General features: G+C 50.3%; 1 protein-coding gene across 2 annotated transcripts in view; it reads right to left on the bottom strand.

Annotated features, from left to right (window-relative positions):
• ITGA11 (integrin subunit alpha 11) overlaps positions 1–20,299 on the bottom strand; it is a 118,284-nt gene that overhangs the window by 75,122 nt on the left and 22,863 nt on the right. For both annotated transcript variants that reach the window (XM_005602972.4, XM_001495868.7), the window contains exon 2: positions 13,956–14,067. In XM_005602972.4, coding sequence (XP_005603029.2) covers positions 13,956–14,067 — 112 coding nt within the window. The remainder of the gene's footprint in view (positions 1–13,955; positions 14,068–20,299) is intronic.

The following is a 20,299-nucleotide window of genomic DNA, read 5'->3' as shown; positions in this document are numbered from 1 at the left end:
TCTCAATTCCCATGATGCTTTGTTTGTACCTCTCTTGTCCGTTTTTTCCTCTCCTTTAGATAATTTGCTTCTAGATAGTAGAGACCCTGGTCCATCTTTAAATCTCCCTCTCAGTGCTGGTCAAAGTACCTTGAACACAGTGAAGGCTCAGTATTTGTTTGTTGAGTGAATAAACAGATGGACAGATGGAAGAGGCTGCTGGTTTTGCAATGACGAGCTGAGTCTTCACTCTGCATCTTGGGGTAGAGCTGAGAGCAGAGCTGGGCTGAGCTCTCCTGGGTCCCGTCTGCAGATGGACCACCAACCTCGGGGTGCCCGGCCTAGCTCTGCCCAGGAAGGCAGCTGTGGTCTGGTGTCCCCCAGAGAGGCTGAGTCCACTTTGTCAAATCTCCCATTATCTTTTCAAAATGTCTGATAAACTCTTGCTTGTTCTTCCAAGTCCTGCTCAGAGGGTTTTTTTCCTCCAGTTTTATAACAATGCTTCCTCTGAAAACGAAACATAAACACAGCAATAGTTGGGGCAGATGTTTCTCAGGGGGATGTAGTGTTGCTTTCTTGGTCTGTGCCAGTCTGACGGTGTCTCAGCAGTTACTTGGCAGGAATGAGAGGGGCCCTGGGATGCCTGCTCTCCGCGCTGGTGGGCCCGTGTCCTTTGGGTCATAATTAGGATGAGGATCCTTTCTGTGTGAGCAGCGCACACACCCAACGGCTCATTTCATCGTTCCTGTGGCTGGGGGGACAGACGAGGAGAGGTATTCCCATTCGACTGGAGAAGAAAGAAGGCCCAGAGAGGCTGAGGCACAGCTGGGAGGTCCTTTATTCCAACTGCATCCACTGCTCTTCCCATGAGCCACGTGGACTCAGGTAACGTGGAAAAAGAAGCCCAGAGGCAAAAGGACAGGTATTCTTTTTTGGTCTTGGGCATGTTGACACATGTATGGTTAACTCCGATTCACTCCCAGATGGGCAAAGTGACCTGGGGTGAGCCACCTACCCTCTCTGGGCCTCAGTTTCCTCATCTGCAAAATGAGAGGCTTGGACAAGTTTGGTTCAAAGAAACAGCTATTGAACGCTTTGCGCTGGGCCCTGTGGACTGAGAGGTGAATGGAGCGTAGTCCACACCCAAGTCTGACGGGGCTGAGAGACCATGCCCGCCGATTGCGGAGTGGAGGCAATAAGACCAGAGGGGTGCGCAGGTATGGCAGGGGCACCGAGGACGGGCCCTGGCTCGGCCATCTTGGAGGCTTCCTGGAACAAGTGACTCCTGGATGGAGCTTCGCAGGATGACCAGGTGTCACCCAGGTGAAGAGGGCCAGAGGCCCTCAGGGAGGAGGGACAGCCCAGTGCTGATGGCGCTAGTGCTCATGTGTGTTATTCTAACCCACCTTCCATAGAGAAGGCCGGGCCCGGGATGGACCCGACACGAGGGATAGACAAGTCCCTGCCTTCACAGAGCTGGGGTGGAGCAGCTTTGACCCGGCTCAGGCCATTCGTCTCCCTTCTCCCTCCCCACCCACGCCTCCCTGACATTCCAAATCCCCTCCCTTCTCCCCTCGCTGGTCCAGAGAACGCTATTTAAAGTGGCCGGAAGTGTAGACTTCCGTCAGATGTCCATGTGGGTTGACAAACATCACACTGTCCCCCTGATCAGGTTACCCCCCCACCCGATTTTCAGTGCCTCTCAATTCCTGCCACCGGTCACCCCTTCAGATTCAGGCATCGTGGGTCACTCTCAACATAAGCCTGGAGAGGAGTTAGCCTACGAACCCACGAGAGCTCACAGACCTCTGAGAAAGGATAAAGTCAGTGGTTCCAGAACGCAGCTGGGCTTATCTGTGGGTGTTTAAAAATACAGATGGCCAGATCTACAGATTCCGATTTTGTAAGTCTTGGATTGGGCTAAGGAATCTGAATTCTTTTTCTAACTTAACTTTAACTCTTTTTCTAACTTTAATTGAATTTTTAACTCTTTTTTAAATTTAACTTTCACTTTTTAATTCTTTTTCTAACTGTTCTGCCAGCTTTGGGAACCCCTGGATTATATTATCGGGTGATCACCAGGCTTTGAGATAATGGAAGAGAGGTCACGTGGGAATCAGGCACAGGATGCCCAATCGAGAAACAGTTAACAAGCACCGGGCCATGAGTTCATGTACTTTCAAAGTGCTCAGTGTGAACAAATGCATTAATGCGAGCGTGAATGGACGTCTGGGAGGGGTTATGCTGAGTCAGGGGGTGTGCTAGGTGCGTCCTCTGACGTGAACTCACTCAGTCCTCGCGACAACTCTGGGAGAGAGATAGCAGTCCCATCTGGAAGCTGCCACACAGAGAAGCTGGGTGACCCAACTAAGTCCCCCAGCCCGCCAAGGCGCAGCTCTTCGGCCTCAGTGTCCCACCCGGTCCTCTCCCCGCCTCTGGGTGCAGGAGAGCAGAGCCCACAGAAGGCAGCCGTGCCTTCCCTCAGGGAGCCCTCGGCTGCATCAGGAATCACTGGCCATGCAGAATCCTTCGAAGCACTTTCCCTCCGGTTCAGAGCTCAGATTGACTTCCCTCCTCTCCCTCCCGGACTGTGGGCAATGGCTGTTTGCACAGCATGGTTCTTACTGTGAGAACCCATAAAGAAACCGAGGCAGCGGCTCCACTTGAACCACTGGAGGGTGAAGGCTGTCACTGCATTTTTGGAAACGTCCTCCTCCTTGGGTTATGCGAGATCATTCCCTCGGTGGTCGGGGAGAGGCAGAGGGGACTGGACGGCGCAGAGAGGAGCTGGTGTCACAGGGTGAGCCGCCTGGGGTTGGGCCAGGCTGCCGTCCACCACGCACTTGCTCTTTCTCCTGACTTCGCGTTAGCGGGGCCCCTCCAAACTTTGCAGGGGAAAGAAAAGGACGGGGAATCTCAAGACCTCTGCCACACAGGGCCATGGTCCCCAGGCCCTCGATAACAAGACCATCCAGCTTTGAGTTCCCCTGAGATTTAGCTCCGGTCACACCCAGACTTCCAGAGCCATTCTCTCCTCCTTCTGTGGTCCTGTGCCAAGCATGGAAGATGCAAAGATGAATAAAAGGCAAGCCCTGCCCCTGGGCTTACAGCCCTCTTTCCTTCATCACTCTCTCTTAGCTCTTTACTCTTCATTTCATTTCTCCTCTCCTCTCCCCTTTTCCTTATTTCGTTTTCCATGTCTGTTAATTGGCTTTTTCTACAACTCTTTCTCCATGTCTCTCTGCGTTATTGGCTTGGGGTGACTCATGACAGCTAAACCAGGAAAAAATAACTCGAGAGAAAGTGGGGAAGATTTCGGAATTTAACAGAAAATGAGAGAAACTTTGTCAAGCAGGTCTCGAGTCGATAACAAGTATTTAGCATTGGCCGTGTGCCTGAGTGTTGCAGCTGTGCAGGAAGAGAAGTTGTCAAGAGAAGAAAAGCCATTTGAAAGAGTCTGAAATCCCCAGGAGCCCTTGATTCTTCAGGAAGGAGTTAGGGAAAGTTAGAAGGAGGTGTTCTATCCAAGCCTGGAGAAAACGAGGGTAAGGTTAAGTAGCGATTGATCACAGTTCAGATCAGGGAGAAAAAGCAGGAATAGCACATTGATTTGTTTTTATAATTGTATATAACCTTAAAACATGTTTATTCCACTTTGTGGTTTTCAACAGAGAGTTCTGTTTTGCACGTTTTATAGCCTCACTGAATGGAAGCACACGCTGCCTAGAGTTAGCGCCATCCACGCTTCTGTGGGAAGCTGAGATGGTTGAGCGAGGAGCCGTTACCGGGCAGCCTTGCTCCCCCTAGTGTCAGTTAGTGGTAATGCAGATAAAGTTCCACGGAGCAATTAAAAACTACCAGTCTTGAAAATTCAAACCTATGCAATCATAGAAAGCCATTCTCAAGAGAGAGTGAATTTCAGCATTAGTTTCCTCTCCACCTCCTGTGAGCAAGTCCCCCTCCCTCTCATGCCCTGGGCTTAGGAAGGACATTGGAGTCACAGAACCAACAGCCTTGGCGTCAGACCAGGGAGGGGGTGGAAGAGACCACAGGCTGCTGGGGTTGGGGGGCGGCGAGCAAAGACGATGCTGAGTTGGCAAATCCCTCTGGCTTCCATGAACTGCTCGAATTAAATCTATTTTCTTTCTTGGAGGTTAGTAACCAGGAAACTTTCCTTTCAATGTTTCCACTACCAAGATTGTGCGTCTTACCCCCAAAGCATGCAATGGTTGGCTCCCTGCCTCTCGGAGCTCAGCACTGGGGTCCTTCTACGGCCCTGAGGACTGGCCTCAGCTCCGTCTCTGGGTGACCGGTTTGTGTGTGTGTCAGAGTTTACCTGGGCCCTCACTGACATACTCTTCAAGTTCTGGGACGTTCCTGTGTTGATTTGACATTAAAAAAAAAAAAAAAAAAAAAAGGAGAGGGGGTGAGAGAACAAGGAGAGAAGAGAAAAAAAATCCCGAGATGCCAGGGGCACTGGGAGCCCTTTGCAGGCTGCGTCTCAAATGCTTGCGCTCCCCAGAGTTCTCGTGGGGTTCTGGGGCTGACAGGCTCTCCTTGGCTGCTCTCAATGCTGTGTTGTGTTTTTGAGGGCCTCAAGGTGCCCTCAGTTCCTGCCTGTGAGGACCCCTGTCTGGATTCCCACTCCTGCAGCCCTCTCCGGTTCGCTCTCTTTTTGTCCACGTGCTGGCTGCCAGGGTCTGCTGGGTGGCTTGGTCTGGGGCCCTGAGCCAACATTTCCCCAGAGGACAGTTTTTCTCTCTCTCTTTCTCCCTCTCTCTCATGTGTCGGGTGGTTTCATCCTATCCTGGGCTTTGCTTCTGTGGCAATTTATCCTTTAACCAGAATGAGTCATAGTACCGGATTTTATTTGTTCCAAGAGAAAATAGCAGAGGGCATTTATGCACTGCGGTGTCGGGAGCCTGCTCGGGGGGCCTGTGCCAGGAAAAGAGCTTAGGGTGTTCCTCAGAGAGATTCCACAGCAACAAATGCTGAGGGTGCCCCAGCCTGACGACTGGCACTGCCTCCGAGGAGGAGAGACAGACTTGGACACAATCTGTCATTCTGTCCAAACAGCAGGTCCTGGGGGTCCTTTTCCTCGAAACCTCTCCGGAACACCACATCCTTTCTTGGGGGATAGGCCAGTGTAGGGACTAACTTATCCAGCATCTGCTCACAGTAGACACTTCACACACTGTCTCCTGGTTCTTCCTCACAAGAACCCTTTGGGGTTCGCATCACCATGCCCATTTTACAGAGGAAGAAACTGTGGTCCAGTGAGTGGATGTGATGGATTCAAGTTCCCAAGGCTTGGCAAGCGGCTGAGCAGGGAAGGGAACCCAGGTTTGCGTGGTTCTGAAGCCTAGACTTTTCCTGCAGTCAGGAGCCACTCTGTGTGCCTTCTCTTATCTGCTGAGGCTGCAGGTCTGCACCCACCCTGACGCACTGCTAAACCCTGCAGAAAGGGCCACAAATGTGAGGCTGGGAAACCCTGGAGCTGGGACGGGAGGGACGTCCAGGCCTGAGGGCATCACCCCCGGGGCCTACGCTTGACAGCCAATTTTCATGGATTTATTCCTCATGGATTACCTCTCCAGTCAACCCCGAATTCCACCATCAGTGGGCCTCTGGGTTTAGACTTGGAATATCCTGGTGAAAATACAAACTTGTTATCTGGGAAGGTCAGTACAGAAAGGCACTGTAATAGAATGAATGCCTTACCCAAATTAGAATTTAGTTTAGGTAGCTATCACCTAGTTATCTTGAGACAAGGGACCTGGATGGCGGGGGAACTAACCCGCTGGCAGTTTTCACTTAAGTGCCAGGTGGAAATATCACAGGAAGTAGAAAGCAATGGGACTGGGAGTTGGGCCACCTGGGTTTCAGTCCTGGCTCTCCCACTGACTTGCTTGTGACCTTGGTGTAGTTTCTTTCTATTTCTGGGCCTCAGTTTCCTTGCCTGTAAAATAAGCAGATTGGGGTAAATAATTTCTAAGACCCCTCTCAGGCAGCGGGAGATGCCACAGGGGGTCTCGTAGCCCTGAAGGCCAGCCCACCATGTTTACTTCATGTCCATCCACGCCTCCTGGGCCTGCTCCCAGACACCTTGTCCCTCCCCAGCCCACCTCTGCCTCTATAATGGGGGTCCACTGAGGACCATGGCGGGGGTGACCCTGTCCTCAGGCTAAGGAGATAGCCCTGTTCCCCGGGTCTGCACCAGCGGAAGACACTGCACCTGCAGAGAGGTTTCGGGGAGAGGTGGGCTATCTACCAGTGTCAGGCAGGTCTATTCCAGCTTTGTCCCCCTAAGGGGCTGAGGGGGCCCATCCCCCGAATGACACCAAGCCTTTGGGAGGAGGTACAGGCTCCTGGCAGGACCTGCACTTTGCCTAGAGTGGAGGATTTGCTTCCAAGCCTGGCTGGTTTCTGGGTCCCCCTCCCCAGTCCCTCAAAGTCCGTATGTAGGGCATCTAATCACACAGACCCCTCAGCATCTGGGCACAAAGGCTTGAGTTAAGTTATTACAAAAGAATCCGAAAGGACCCTTCAAAGAGTTGGGAGGCTGTCTAGGACTCCTTGTGACTTTGGATGAGCCAAGCCACCAAGTCTGTCCTTCCGTTGCTGAGAGGGATGACAGTTATGTTTACGATGCTCCCTTTCCCCCAAGAGAAGCTTCTGTTTCTCATAAGGACACTCCGGCATTTAGGAGACCGAGGCTCCGGGATGGTTCCCCTAACTTCCTTCTCAGTCTCCCTCTCCACTGGACTCCCTTTCTGGATTTTCTCTCGGCCCTCAGGGCCCTTCCCTCTCACTGCCCTTGTCCCTCTCTGTGTCCAAGCTCTGCTCGCCAGGTAGCGACCCCCGAGGGCAGCACAGCTGGCCAGGTGAGCAGGTGCCGGGAAGCTGGGGCTGGACTCCTCCCTCCCCTCCCCACAAGGGGACACGTGGGGCTGATGAGACTGAGAACACTGGTGGCTTTGTACAGAAGTAGGGAGGGGAGTGGGGGACCGGGACAGGGAGCTCTGGGGGCTGTCGGGCTCCTGCTCCCCAGCGCCCTTGAGGGTGGCTGGCAAAATGCCCCACTTGGCCGAGAGCTGAGGCTGCTCTTCCAGGCGTAAGAGCTTCAGTGACAAATTGGAAACTTGGGGGGCCCAGCTCTCTTTTTTCTCAGCACCAGGAGGCTTCCTGCTCCAGGGGACCAAAGGCTTGGAGATGCCCTCTGCAAACCCTCCACCAGCGCTTCTGGGACATCAAAGGGTCTTAAAAACCAACTGACCTCACGATTCCAATGTATACGCATGAGAGTCATGTGGATTAGATTCCTCTGAAAATACACAAGGGCTTAAAGAGCAGGGGCAGAGAACACTCAGGCCAAGAGGAATTTGTTTTCTCTTTTCCTTTTTGTGTGTCTGTGAATGTTGTTATTGTTGCTAAAACCAAAGCATGTGGAAAACTGTTCAAGATGTACATTGGGGTACAGCCAGCTCTGCCTAGTGGGAGTTCTGAGTTGGGGGTGCAGTGGGCAGAGGGGAAGGGTTAAGAAAATACAGTGGCAGCCCCACGGGGTCTGTGCCCTCGTCCTCTGGCCGTTTACATCAGGGTCTGGTGCCCTTGATGTGCAAGGAGGCTCACAGCCTGGTAAGTGGGGGCCAGACCCCGCTGGTGTCTCACGGGGAGACAGCTGTGGGTCCTCTGGGGCAGTGTTGGGACCTGGATTTTGGGCAGGGGCTGGGGAGTGATGTTGCTTCCCACCGGCATGTCCTTACCCTCAGTGGAGATGGTGATCCTTAGACGCCCCAGCCTCCCTGCTAGAGTCTCCTGGGAAGCTCTTTGAAACACAGATTCCCTGGCCCCAGTGCAGGCCCAGGAGATGCAGACAAGGTGTGCCACCTCTGCCTTGAGGGCCGGAAGCCAGGGCCCCGCTCCGGAGGCAGGAGGAGCCTGGGGCAGAGGGAGACTCTCCACCAAGCCTCCGTAGACCTGACCTTAGGTTTGGCTGCCCGCTGGCTGCGGGCAGTTCAGTCCTCCATTTCCTGCTTGACAGATTACAAAACACGTTCGAGTTTTGAGTATTCTTTGATCTTGCCTAGTACCCTGAGATGGGCAAGTTTATTCCCACTTTATACCTGAGCAAACAGGGGTGCAGGAGGCCGAGAGAGCTTCTCCCGAGGGCTGCCTCCAAGCGGCAGAGTCTTGGACTTCCAACGCTGGCTCCTGCCCTTCCCCTGAGGTGCCTCCTGGCATGGAGCTGACGCCACACGTGCCCCTGGAGTCGCATGGAACAGCCGGCCAGCGTTCCCCAAACGACACCGGCCTCGACTGCTTTTCCCACGATCAACATCCACATGGTCTTATGTCCGAATAAACTCTTGGAGTGCTGCCTACAGGACAGGAAACCTGGGGGCCGGGGGAGGAAGCAGGGAGGGGAAGCGACCGAGGAGGCTGTGCAGGGGGTCCACGCAAGGGAGGAAGGAGACTCCTAGAGGCCCTGTGTGCTCCAGCCCTCGGCATGAGGTGCCGTCCCTGGGGCCCCAAGGCCTCTCTGTCTCCCAGCTCAGTTGTGGCCATACACACGCTCAGGCCAGGCGGCCGCAGCGGGTGTGACCCTGCCGGCCTGCAGCACCAGCTCTCTTCTGTGATACCTCTGGCTGAACTCAGATCAGCAAAAGTCACCAGGAATTAATTCTATCATAGCTTTCTTCTTCTCTAAGAGCGACTTCCAAAACCCCATTCCAATGCCCGTCTCCTCTGAAGCCCTCCCAGAGAGTCCAGGCACAGCGACGACTCCTTCCAGGCTCCGGCTGTGAGCAAGACACTGTGGCGGCTGCTCTCCGGCACGGGGAGACGAAGCTGGTGTCCAGTAAGGTAGAGGGGCCACGGGCCGCAGCCACTCCAACACAAGGTAGGATGTGAGACATGCCATCAGAGAGAGGGCTTGGGGAAGCTAAGGCCATTTTAGGCTAGGAGAAGGATCCAGAAAGCCTTCATGGAGAAAGTGGCCTTACAAAGATGAACATAATTAACATTGTCTTGTATTGTTTTTTAATTATTTCAAGGATATTAGTGTTGTCTACTCAACTGATCTGTAAGTTATTTGAGAGTAAAACCATATCTACTCATACCAATATTTTGCAGTCTAGTAAAATTTCTTAACAGAAGCTTAATAAACAAATATTGGTCAAAATAAATTCTATCTTGGAAAAGCCAGTTGCATTTAATCTTTATTGCTTCATACAATGTAAAGAATCTGGATGCTGTGCATCTTATGTCTGGGCTGGTTGAGAGAGGTTCATATCATTAATTCAGCCTTGCAAAGTATGTTCTTTTGAGCATCTACTAAACGCCAGGGCTTGCACCCTTGATTTCAGGAAGAAAGACAATGAAACAGGCAATTACTATCCGGTTTGATAAATGTTTTCTCAGAGGAAATGGTATCTAAGTTGATAAAAGAATATGAACGAGGACTTTCAATTATAGCTGTTAACAACTGCACAAGTGAGACAAAACATATGACAACTATGTGCAGGCACTGGATGGCAGTCATTGCAGAGCTCAGTACTGGACAAGAGGGAAGGACAGGTGCCAACCCGACGTTCACCTGGCTCTCTCCATGAGGGTACTTTCCTTACTGAGCATAGGGAACAGAGTCCAAATAGAGAGTAGCAGTTTTTCTGGGTGGAGGAAACTGATTGGAGCTGGGGCTGCAAAGATGGCTAGAATTTGGTGGGGGCATGAAGAAAGGAGACAGCCACAGAGAAAGAGCTCCCAAACCCTGCTGAAAGTTTCCTTCAGATCCTCAGCTGACTCCTAAGCTGTACATGCACAGAGTGAGACCCTGGAAAATCTATCACAGAACAGCCACTGAGGGCAGAGATTTTAGAGGCCGCTCAGTGCCCAGGAGATGTTGGGGTTCTTGCCCAGTCAGAGTGGAGAAACTTTAATGGATACTGTGGGCTTTCAGTTGAGACCCCAGAAAATCCATGCCTTAGGAGTAAAGACTGCACCCAAGGAATGAGGGCAAAACTAGATGACACCTGTGCAAACCAAGCTCCAAATCAAGCCATGGGAAGATGTAGGTGGTCTCACCAGCATTTTAATCACCTGTCAGAGAAAAGGTAGCCTTCTTTAAAGGGAGGTAACATAATCTAGATTCTCTACAGTGTACCATTCACAGAATTAAAAAAAAATTAAAGACAAAGAATCAGGAAAAAGTGACTGGTAACCATAAGATAAAATAGTAACTAAAAGCAGACCTAAAGATGACCCAGATATTTAAGGTAGCCAACAAGGACTTCAAAATAACTATGATCAGTGTGTTTAAAAAAAAATAGAGTAAAAGATGGAAAAATGGGAGAAAGATTATTTTAATGGAAGTAGAGTCTATAAAAAAGAATCAAATGGAAATTTAGGAACTGCAAAATCAAATATCTATAATTAAGAATACATTGGATATGTTGAGCTGCACAATATATCTCATGTTCATACAAACAAAATTCCTGAGAATATATTAATGAATGGAATCCAATATATATACGAATACATGATGACCAAGTGGAGTTTATCCCAGGAATGCAAATTTGATTTAATACTCAAAAAAAATCAATCAATGAGTATAATTAACCATAATAACAGAATAAAGGAGAAGAACCGTATAACATCTCAACCTTTGCATAAAAAGTATCTGATAAAATTTAAGATCTATTCACACATACACACAAACTCAGAAAACTAGGAATAGAAGAAAACTTCCTTAGCAAACAAACAAATGAATAAACTGCAGTTAATATCTTATCTAATTATGAAGTTTTGAAAGTTTTCTCTCCAATAAGGGAAAAAAGGAAAGCATGTTCCATATCACAACTTCTATTCAACCTTGTACTGAAACTCCTGGCCACTGCAGTCAGGAAAGAAAAAGAAAGAAAAGCTGGGAAGATTGGAAAATAAGAAATAAAACTGTAATTATTTCAGCTCATCTGCTTGTATATGTAGAAAAGTCAAAAGAATCTATAAGACAACTATTAAAAAATAGTCAAGGAATTTAGCAAAGTTGCTGGATATGATGTAAATATACAAAAATCAATTGCATTTTTCTGTACACTAGCAGAAAAGATTAGAAAATGAAATAAGATCATTCTATTTTAATTAGCATAAAATATCAAATACTAGGAATTAATGTAATAAAAGATCTGTAAGAATTTTATACTAAAAACTTCAAAGCACTATTGAGAGAAAACTTTTAAAAAAACTAAATAAATGGAGGGATATACATGTCATGGATTGGAAGATTCAGTATTATTAAGATTTTATTTCTCTCCAAATTGATCTATAAATTCAATGCAATCCCAATCAAATTTTCAGCAAGTGTGATTAGGGGAAATTGATAGCTGGTTCTAAAATTCATAAGGAAATATAAAGGACCTTGCACAGCCAAAACAATCTGTCCAAGAACAATTAGGGAGAACTCACACCACCTGACTTCAAGACTTACTTTAAAGCTACAGTAACCAAGGCAGCTTTTCACTGGTGAAAACTTAGATAAATAGACAAATGGAATAGAATAGAGGCTAGAAGTAGACCCACAAATATATAGTCACCTGATTTTTGACAAAGATGACACTACAATTCAGTGGGGAAAATAGTCTTTTAACAAATGGTGCCAGATCAATTGGATATCCACACAGAAAAAGAAAAAAGATTTATCTCACACCTCACACAAAAATTAATTTGATATGAATCATTGGCCTAAATGAGGAAGCAAAAATGTGAGACTTCTAGAAGAAAACAGAGGAGAATATCTTCAAGATCCTGGGAGAGGCAAAGATTTCTTAAATGGGACACACAAAAAATGCTAACCATAAAACAGATAGATAAATTAGACTTGATTAAAGTTAAGAACTTCTGTTCATAAAAAGACATCATGAGAAGAATGAAAAGGCAAGACACAGACTGGGAGAAGTTCTTTGCAATGCTTCTCATTGACAAAGGATTTGTATGCAGAATATATTTTTAGTCCTATAAATCAATAAGAAAAAGATACAAACACAATTTTTATAATAGGCAAAAGACTCATCAGACCAAATGGGATACCAAAATGTCCAATAAATTTACAAAAAGTTGCTCAACATCATTAGTCATTACAGAAATGCAAATTAAACCCATAATGAGATACCATTACATATCGCCAGAATGGCTAAAATTAAAAAGACTGATAACACCAAGTGCTATTAAGGATGTGGAGCAACTGGAACTCTCTTATCTTACTAGAAAGAGCTTAAATTGGTAAACCACTTTGGAAAAAAATGCTCGGCAGATCCTACTCAAGCTAAACATATATCTACTGTTTAACTCAGCAATTCTACTCCTGAGTATATACTCAATAAAAATGAATACTTATGTCCATCAAAAGACACGCATACAAATGTTAATAGCATCTCTATTTGAAATAGCCCAAAATGGAAAGAATCCAAATATCCATCAATAGCAGAATAAAAAAATTAATTGTGGTATATTGCCACAGTGGAATATTACACATCAGTGAAAAAGCATGGACTATGATACATACAACAATATGTTAAATCTCAAAGACATAATGTTGAGTAAAACAGGTCAGGTACAAATGTGTACCTACTGTATGATATCATTGAGATGAAGTTCAAACCCAGGCAAAACAAATCTATGGCGACGGGAGTCAGAACAGTGGTTACCTGGAGGGGCGCTGACTGGGTGAGGGGCACAAAGGAGCTTTCTGGGGAGCTGGATGTTCTATGTCATATTCTGGGAAGTGATTACATAGGCATACACACACATAAAATGTCACTGAGCTGGACACTTAAGATGTCTACACTTTATTGTATCTAAGTTCTAGCTCAATAGAAAGATAATTAGTAAGATACTCCTTCACACACAAGATACGTATATGAATTAGCCAGATCCGAATGGTGGGGTAGGGTGAATGGGGAGGGTAAGAGAGGACATCACGGGGAGAGAGTACAGCACGTGCAAAGCAGGTCTGGAGAATGGAAAAACTGAAATAATGCAATTTGGCTAGAGGGTTGGGCACAAGAAAACAGGCAAGGGGAGCGGAAGAAGAGATCAGGAGGGTGGGCAGAGGCAGACGGGGGAGAGGGCAGCGGAGGACACAGCGCGGTGTTCCTGGGGTCCGTTGACTTGGCAAGAGCTCCTAAGAGGGCCCCGCAGAGGCCTACCCTTTCCACTTCAGGAGGGCAGGCCTTGCCTCCTGTCAGCTAGAACCCCACAGAGGGCGGAGAATGGCAGTCACCAGGAAATGTGCACGAGGCATCCCACTGGGGTGAGGAAAATATTCTAGAACTGATGTGTAGTGATGGCTGCACAACTTGGTAAATTCACTTTTAAAAACCATTGAATTGTACACTTGAAATGAGTGAATTATATCATCTGTAAAATACGACCTAATAAGGTTACTTTTAAAAATTGGAGGTGGATTCGTCCCTCCTCTTGATCCCCTCCGCCCCAGAGGGCTCCTTGGGATCCTTCTGGCCCTCTCCCTCCACTCGGTCTGGCTCTCACTTCCCTTTGCCCCGCCACTGCCTGTGTTTTAGCTTGTGGGCTCGCGTCCGTCCCCTCAGAGACACCCCAACAGCTCTGCAAGCAGCCAAGACCAGAGACGCTGCCCCAGTCGACGAGACACTGAGGCCCTGGAAGGGGATGGGAGGGGGAACTATTGGTCCAGGGTGCCTGCTGCCTGTGCTGTCACACAACCTGGAGAAGGAGGGCTTGTTCATTCCCATTTCTCAGGTGAGAGGATGGAGGGCCTGCAAAATGGGATGCTCAAGCTTTCATAGTCAGGAGCAGAGCCTATGCAGCCTTGGGCCTGCCAGGACAAGAAGTCAAGTCACTGGAAACGGGGGCATCCACAGGTGAGGGCCAGCCAGGCGGCCGAGGGAGGGGCCGGTGTGGGGAGTCTGGGGCAGGGGGCGGCGGCCGCGCTCACTCACCACTTCTTGCCGCTGATGTCGTGCTGCTGCACCGTGTAGCCGAAGAAGGCCGTCCTGGAGCCAGGGATGATTCGAGGCTTCCTGGTGTCCATGTTGAAGGTGTCCGTGAACCCTGGGGCAGGGAGAGGAGGAGCGGACAGTCGAGGAGTCAGGTGGGCAGAAGTCCAGGCGCCAGCAGTGTGACAGGCCCCCTGGCAGGTCACCTGCCTCAGAGGATCTTGGCTGCGGGGGGCATAGGTTCCCCTGTCCTGGGGGAGCCCCCATATGTGGCTGCCATAGTCCCTGCTTGGGGGAGCCCACAGTCTGATGGGAGAGGCCAAGTTCCTGCCTAGGGGAGCCATAGTCTGATAGGGAGACCCAGTCGCAATGGGAAGAGAATTCCCAGTCTCTCGGGGAAGACAGCTCCCTTCCTCCTCCATCACTCCTTCCTCCAGCTTCTGCTGGTCTCCTCTTCTGTGTTCTCCTCTCTCCCTCCTCCCCCTCCTTCTCTCTTCTCTCACCTCTGCCTGCTAAAGAGTCAGGGAATAGACTTTCCACCTCCCTCCAAGCCTGGGGCCCTAGTGGCCACGGCACCGGCACTGCTTCTGAACCAGTCGGCCGAGCTCTGCCTGCCTTCAGCAGGGGCCACTGCTTGGCTGGGGCAGCTGCTGCAAAGCAGAGAGAAAGTCCCATAGCCCTTTTGCCCTGGCCCCAAAGGTCTCCTCAGTTTGGCTAACTCCCATGTCAGTGGACTGATTCCACCTGGTGGACAGCCTTGGTGTGAAGCCACATGCTTTCTCCCTTTGGCATTCCGGTGGCAAATCACAAGAAATAATGATTCACATCTGTATGCAGTTTGGGTTTCTGGGTCTCCTTACATCCGCCACCATTTACCCGCCTAGGACCCTGGGAGAATGAGCTAGTATCATCCACATTTGGCAGAGGGGGACTCAGCCCCAGAGAGGTTAAGAAGCAAGTCCAGGGATACACAGCAGGTCAGCAGCAGCATCTGAACTAGGATCTGGGACGCCTGCTCTGTGACTCCCTCCCTCCAGAAGGCATTTTCAGGCATGTCCAGCCTTGTCACACGTCACTACGAACAGGACCAGCAAACTTGGGACCCATGGGATTTAAGGGGTGGCATGCTACCACGAGCTGGAACTTCAGATGAGTGAAAAGCAATCAGCAGAACAGAACAGAACAGACAGAAGACCATGGTCGCCTCTTTCATGTGTAGGGCACTTTCTAAATGTCAAAGAACGGTCCCATTTATGCTTTCAATCGCTCTCCATGACGGCCCTGTGAGGCGAGCAGCGGAGGGAAAGCCGAGGGTCAGAGAGGCGACCTGACCTGCCAAGTCCCGGAGCCTGTGGAGAGGGACCTGAATCTGAGGCTCATACCCCTGAACGTCCCACGGGGCACTGACCCCCATTCTGAGTGTTCAGGGGTGATGCCCGGGGCCCCTACCTGAATCAGGCCTACCGGACAGGAACAAGCAGTTTCTTCCACACTTCCTTTCCTGCTTCGCAGATGGATACAGGGGACAAAAGTTCTATCATTAGGGTCACAGAATTAGAGCCCCCAGAGGTAAAACTTTGGAACACCTTAGAGCAGGGATGTTAGATATGTTTTATCTCACCTACCCATGTCAATTGGTTATTTGTGCTGCCTGGAGCACTGAGTTAAGAAAGATTCTGAGGTCAAGTCTGGGCTCAGTGGGCAAGACTAGTGTGATCAATCAGCAGTGCCTGCTTTGGGTACAGGAGAGGACAGTGGCAGCAAGTGGCCATCTGGCTGCCAGTCCTGACTTCATGATTCCTAATCTGCCACATGAATTTGGTGTCATAGCCCTGAGTGGGAGTGGGGAAGAGGAGCGCATTAATCTGTTAGTGCCTTATGTACAAAGCCCAGCCCACAAACGGACGCATTAGCCTGGAAAGCAGCAGCTAGGGTTGGGGAAGAGGCCAGGGTCAGGCGAGCACAGAGGGATGAAGGAGCACAGGACCCTGGCCAGCGAGGGCATGGCACGGAGGAGAGACAGAGAGATGCCACTGTCACCTGTGCAGAGCTGGGAGGTGGGCAGAGAGGGGTCAAAGAAGTGGAGTTGCAGATGAAACATCCTCTCTCCAGTCTGTCTCAGGGATGAACACACACATACACACACACGCACACACTGATGTCATACATGTGTGCATGAACATGCATGCACGCACACACACATGGAAATGTACACACAGGCATGCATGCGTGTGTACACACAAAAACACATGGACACACACCTGCACACACCTGCACAGGCTACACACATTCCCTGATTGTGGGGCAACACTTTCTCTGGCTCCCTGGCGCCCCCTGGAGGTGCCCCCCAGCGGTCCCTGGTCCTCCTCTTCCTGCATCTGACCCGTGCAGGGGAGGTGGCCCTGAACAAGAGGAAGGCCGTCGGGAAATCCAGACCTACCCACCACTCCTGGACCTGCATGGGAGTGAGGGCCAGTGAAGACCAGGCCATCAATTGTGTCTTCAGGGCCCTCCCACCATCAGGGCCTCTTGAGTGAACGTGGCCAGAGTGATCCTTCTGAGATGAGTCAGATCCCATCAGTCCTCAGCTCCACACCCTCCATCAGTTTCCCACCCCCCCTCCCCGTCAAAGCCAAACTCCTCACCTGCAAGGCCCCATGTGATCCCACCCCGTCCCCTGTGCCCCTCATCTCCTGTCCTCTGCTGCAGCCACGCTGTCTCAGGCCCCTTCTCTCTCAGCATCTTTGCCCTGGCTGTTCCCTCTGCCTGGAATGCTCTTCCCCTGGTTATCCACATGGCTCACTCCCTCAGATCATGAGAGTCTCTGTTTCAGTGCCATCTTGGCCATCACCAGGCCACCCTGTCCCTCTCTATCTCCCTTATTCTCCATTTTTCCTCAGAGCACTTCTCACAAATATATTACATACTTATCTGTTTATTCTTACGTGGTTGATATTCTATGATATTCTTAAGTTCTCTAAGTGCCACGAGATCCTGCCATGTGCTCACTGCTGTATCCTTAGCGCCTCGAATAAAGATCTAGCTCAGAGTTAGTGGTCGAGAGATATTGCTTGATGGAATGGTTAGAGACCAGATTCATATTTGGCTGGGACGCTGTCTTCCCTCGACGACGAAAAGGAGGAAGAAAAGCATATTGACCAAGCACTGATATATTCCAGGCACTGTTCTAGATCTCTAACCATTAGTTTTACATTAAATAGTTAACTCTCACGCCAGCCCTGTGAGACAGATATTACTGCACCTCTGAAAGGGTAAATAATTTGTCCCAAATCACTCAGCTGGGAGACTGGAGCAAGTCCAGGATCAGAGAGCATGGGGCACTGGGGGGATGTGACCCCTGGGAGATTAGCCTTTCAGAAGAAGGGCCCATGGAGGGAGGGAATATTTTTTTCAGAGAAGGGGTCTCCCTTACCCCCTGCCCTTGGGCCGGCCGCCTCTGTCTTCGGGACGGCTGAGAGATGCAGATGGGAGAGAAGGCAGGCTGCCCTGGGTTCCCTCCCTCCCTTGGGGCTCTGTCTAGGACTAGTCCTGTCTCCCTCAGCACCCCCACCCCTGGCACAGGATTAGTGACATCTGGCCACGGGGAAGAGGACAAAAGCCCTCAGGCCAAGGCACTAAGTTACAAAGTGCTGGTTTCTTCCCCCAGTCGGCATTTGCTTCTGAGCAAACCAAACCAACCAGAGAATGGATTTTCTAAAAGTGATGTCAAGTCCGACATGCTGACCTTGGCTCCCAATGAGATCTCTGGCCGGCTCATCTGATGGCGGGTGGCTTTCAGGATGGAGAATACACTCCTCTCAGGGATTTATGAACCCCAAATACCAACAAAACAAAGCAAAGTTGTTTTTGACAGGAATCAACAGGCTGACTGCAGAGACACTGGGAGCCTGGTTGGGCAGCTTGCCACTTATCTGTCCTTGATATTGATGACAGGGGGGGAAAAACCACAATTCCCGGGCTGCTCTCCTGTGGGCTGGGGCCAAGGTTACATCAGCTGCTGCCCTCTTCTCAGAATCTTATCTGTCTTTTAAAAAAGCTTCAGTCCGTCCCAACAAGGCACCAAAGCCATAGCATGGAGCTTGATCATTGCTTGGGGCTCATGGTTCTCCAACACATCACTCCAGGCTGCCATGGAGGCCCCGCCCTACCACCAGATGGGGCAGTCACAGTCCCAAATGCTGAGGCCACATGTCCAGGGCTTCCGTCAACTCCACAACTCCACAGCTCCCTGGGGAGTGCTCACTCTAGCTTAGGGAGCATCTGCTGAGCATCCACACTGTGCCGCTCCACCCTCCGCCCCTCAACTCCCATTTCTCCCCCTCCCATCCCCCCCAGCTGCCAGATAGTTTCCCAGGGATCTTGGGAGAAAGTCCAAAATCTCCATGCGGCCCCAAGGCCCTCCGAGCCCCCCCAGCCTCATCTTGTGCGAGTTTTCCTCTGGCTCCCTGCAGTCCAGGCACTAGGGCCCTTTTCTGCTCCCCGGATGTACCTTGCTTCCTCCTGCCTTGGGGCCTTTGTATATGCTGTGTCCTCTGCCTGAGCCTCTCTGATGAACTTCTCCTCATCTTCAAATCTCAGCATAAAGGTCACATTCTTCCCCGCCCCTAGGAAGCTCCCTGATCCCGATTCTAGCAGATCCTGGCTAACGAGATTGTCACCCCTCCTACCTCACTAATAGGTGACCATGATGCCTCTTTTTCTCATCACAGTTAGTAATTATAGACGACAGCTGTAAGCATTTGACTACTCCTGTCTCCCCATCAGGACAGCCGCTCCCTGAGGGCAAGATGGGGTCTGTTTACTCTGGATCCAGCACTGAGCGTGGGGCTGGCCCCGAACCCAGCTGAGGTGTGAGCAGGGCAAGAGGAGCGTAGGGACCCTACCAGCCTGGGGGCATGGGCGGTGGATAGACGGCGGGGAGTGGAAGTGCTGTGTTGGGAGCAGCGTGGTGGTGGTTAGGGAAGGGAGGCATGGCTGTGCGCTGGGGTGTCAGGAAGCTTCTGGAGGCCTGACCCCGGCCTTGAAGGGCGCCATGTAGGAATCGATGAGGTGGCCCAAAGGTGGTAGGCAGGAATTCCTCATGTGACCGTGGGGCCAGGGAAGGAGAAGAGACAGCCCGCTGGGGGGAGAGAGCCTGGCCTGTGAGTTCAGGGCGGGCTTATTAGAAGCCTGGCTCCAGCATTCATTCACTAACGGTGACCCTGGCCAGTTACTTCTCCTTTCTGGCTCTCAGTTTACTCATCTACAAAATGGAAATAATAATACCTACCTTGAAGTGTGGCTGACAAGACTGACTGCAGTAACTAACCTTTGGCAGTGCCTAGTACATGGAAGGCACACAGTACATCTTGGTCAAATTGAACTGAATCAAGATTCCCTGTTCTCTGAGCTGCCTCAGTACCTCTGTCCATGCTGTTTCTGCTGCCCAAAGTGTGGGCCTTCTCAAACGTCAAGGCGCAGCTCTAATGACATCTTTGCTACACCGTGGTCCTTCCTCTGGGCTGCTCATAGCTTCTGCTGCTTTCTATTTCGGATGACAGTTGTTTCCACATCTGCCTTGCTTTCTTATCTGGCTCTATACTATTCAGGGCAACATCCTGGAATGCCTTTTTATCTTTGCCCTGAGCCAGGAAGGTGCAGACAGACTTGCCTGATGGATTTCTTACCTTCTAAGAGCCTGTTCTCAGAACCAGCACCTGTTGGCTTCTTCCTGCCTTAGTTTACCTCCTAGCTCTCTGACTTAGGTACTGACAGTCCCCTACCATTTAGATAATAATAATAAAAATTATAGGGTACGTGTACATAGGAAAGCACTGTTCTAAATTCATTTAGTCCTCACAACAGCCTTTTGAAGTAAGTATATTATTATTCTCATTTAACAGGTGAGGAAACTGAGGCACAAAGAAGGCAGATAACCAGCCAAGGTCCCACAGGTAGGAAGTGGCAAGGATGCACTCCGAGGCCTCATTGGTCCTGCCCCATGCTGCCTGCCGCCATCGAGCCTTCCTCCCCCCGGCAGCCCCCACCCCTTCAGTCACTTGAGTCCTCACTGTGGTGTCTCACCCAGGCTTTTCCTCCCCGCCCCCCCCCCCGCCCCCCCGCTTCAAAACTCTCCCATCCTGGGTGCTGCGCCCTCAGATCCTGCTGGTTAGAGAACTGACAGGTGAACCCCTGATCACCCCGCGGGAGACCAGCCCTGCCAGAAGGATGCAGTCAGAGTCCTAGGGGCCTTGAAAGTCTGCATGAAGCACCTGATTTGAGCTGATAGTGAGAGGAAGCCACTCTGCGGACCCCGAGAGCAAACAGCTCTCAGCAGCCTTCCATCT

Source organism: Equus caballus, chromosome 1 (genome assembly GCF_041296265.1).
Source record: "Equus caballus isolate H_3958 breed thoroughbred chromosome 1, TB-T2T, whole genome shotgun sequence".
In the NCBI taxonomy this organism is placed as follows: Eukaryota; Metazoa; Chordata; class Mammalia; order Perissodactyla; family Equidae; genus Equus; species Equus caballus.
The sequence above is the reverse complement of the archived record's forward strand: the minus strand, read 5'-3'. Positions and strand labels throughout refer to the sequence as shown.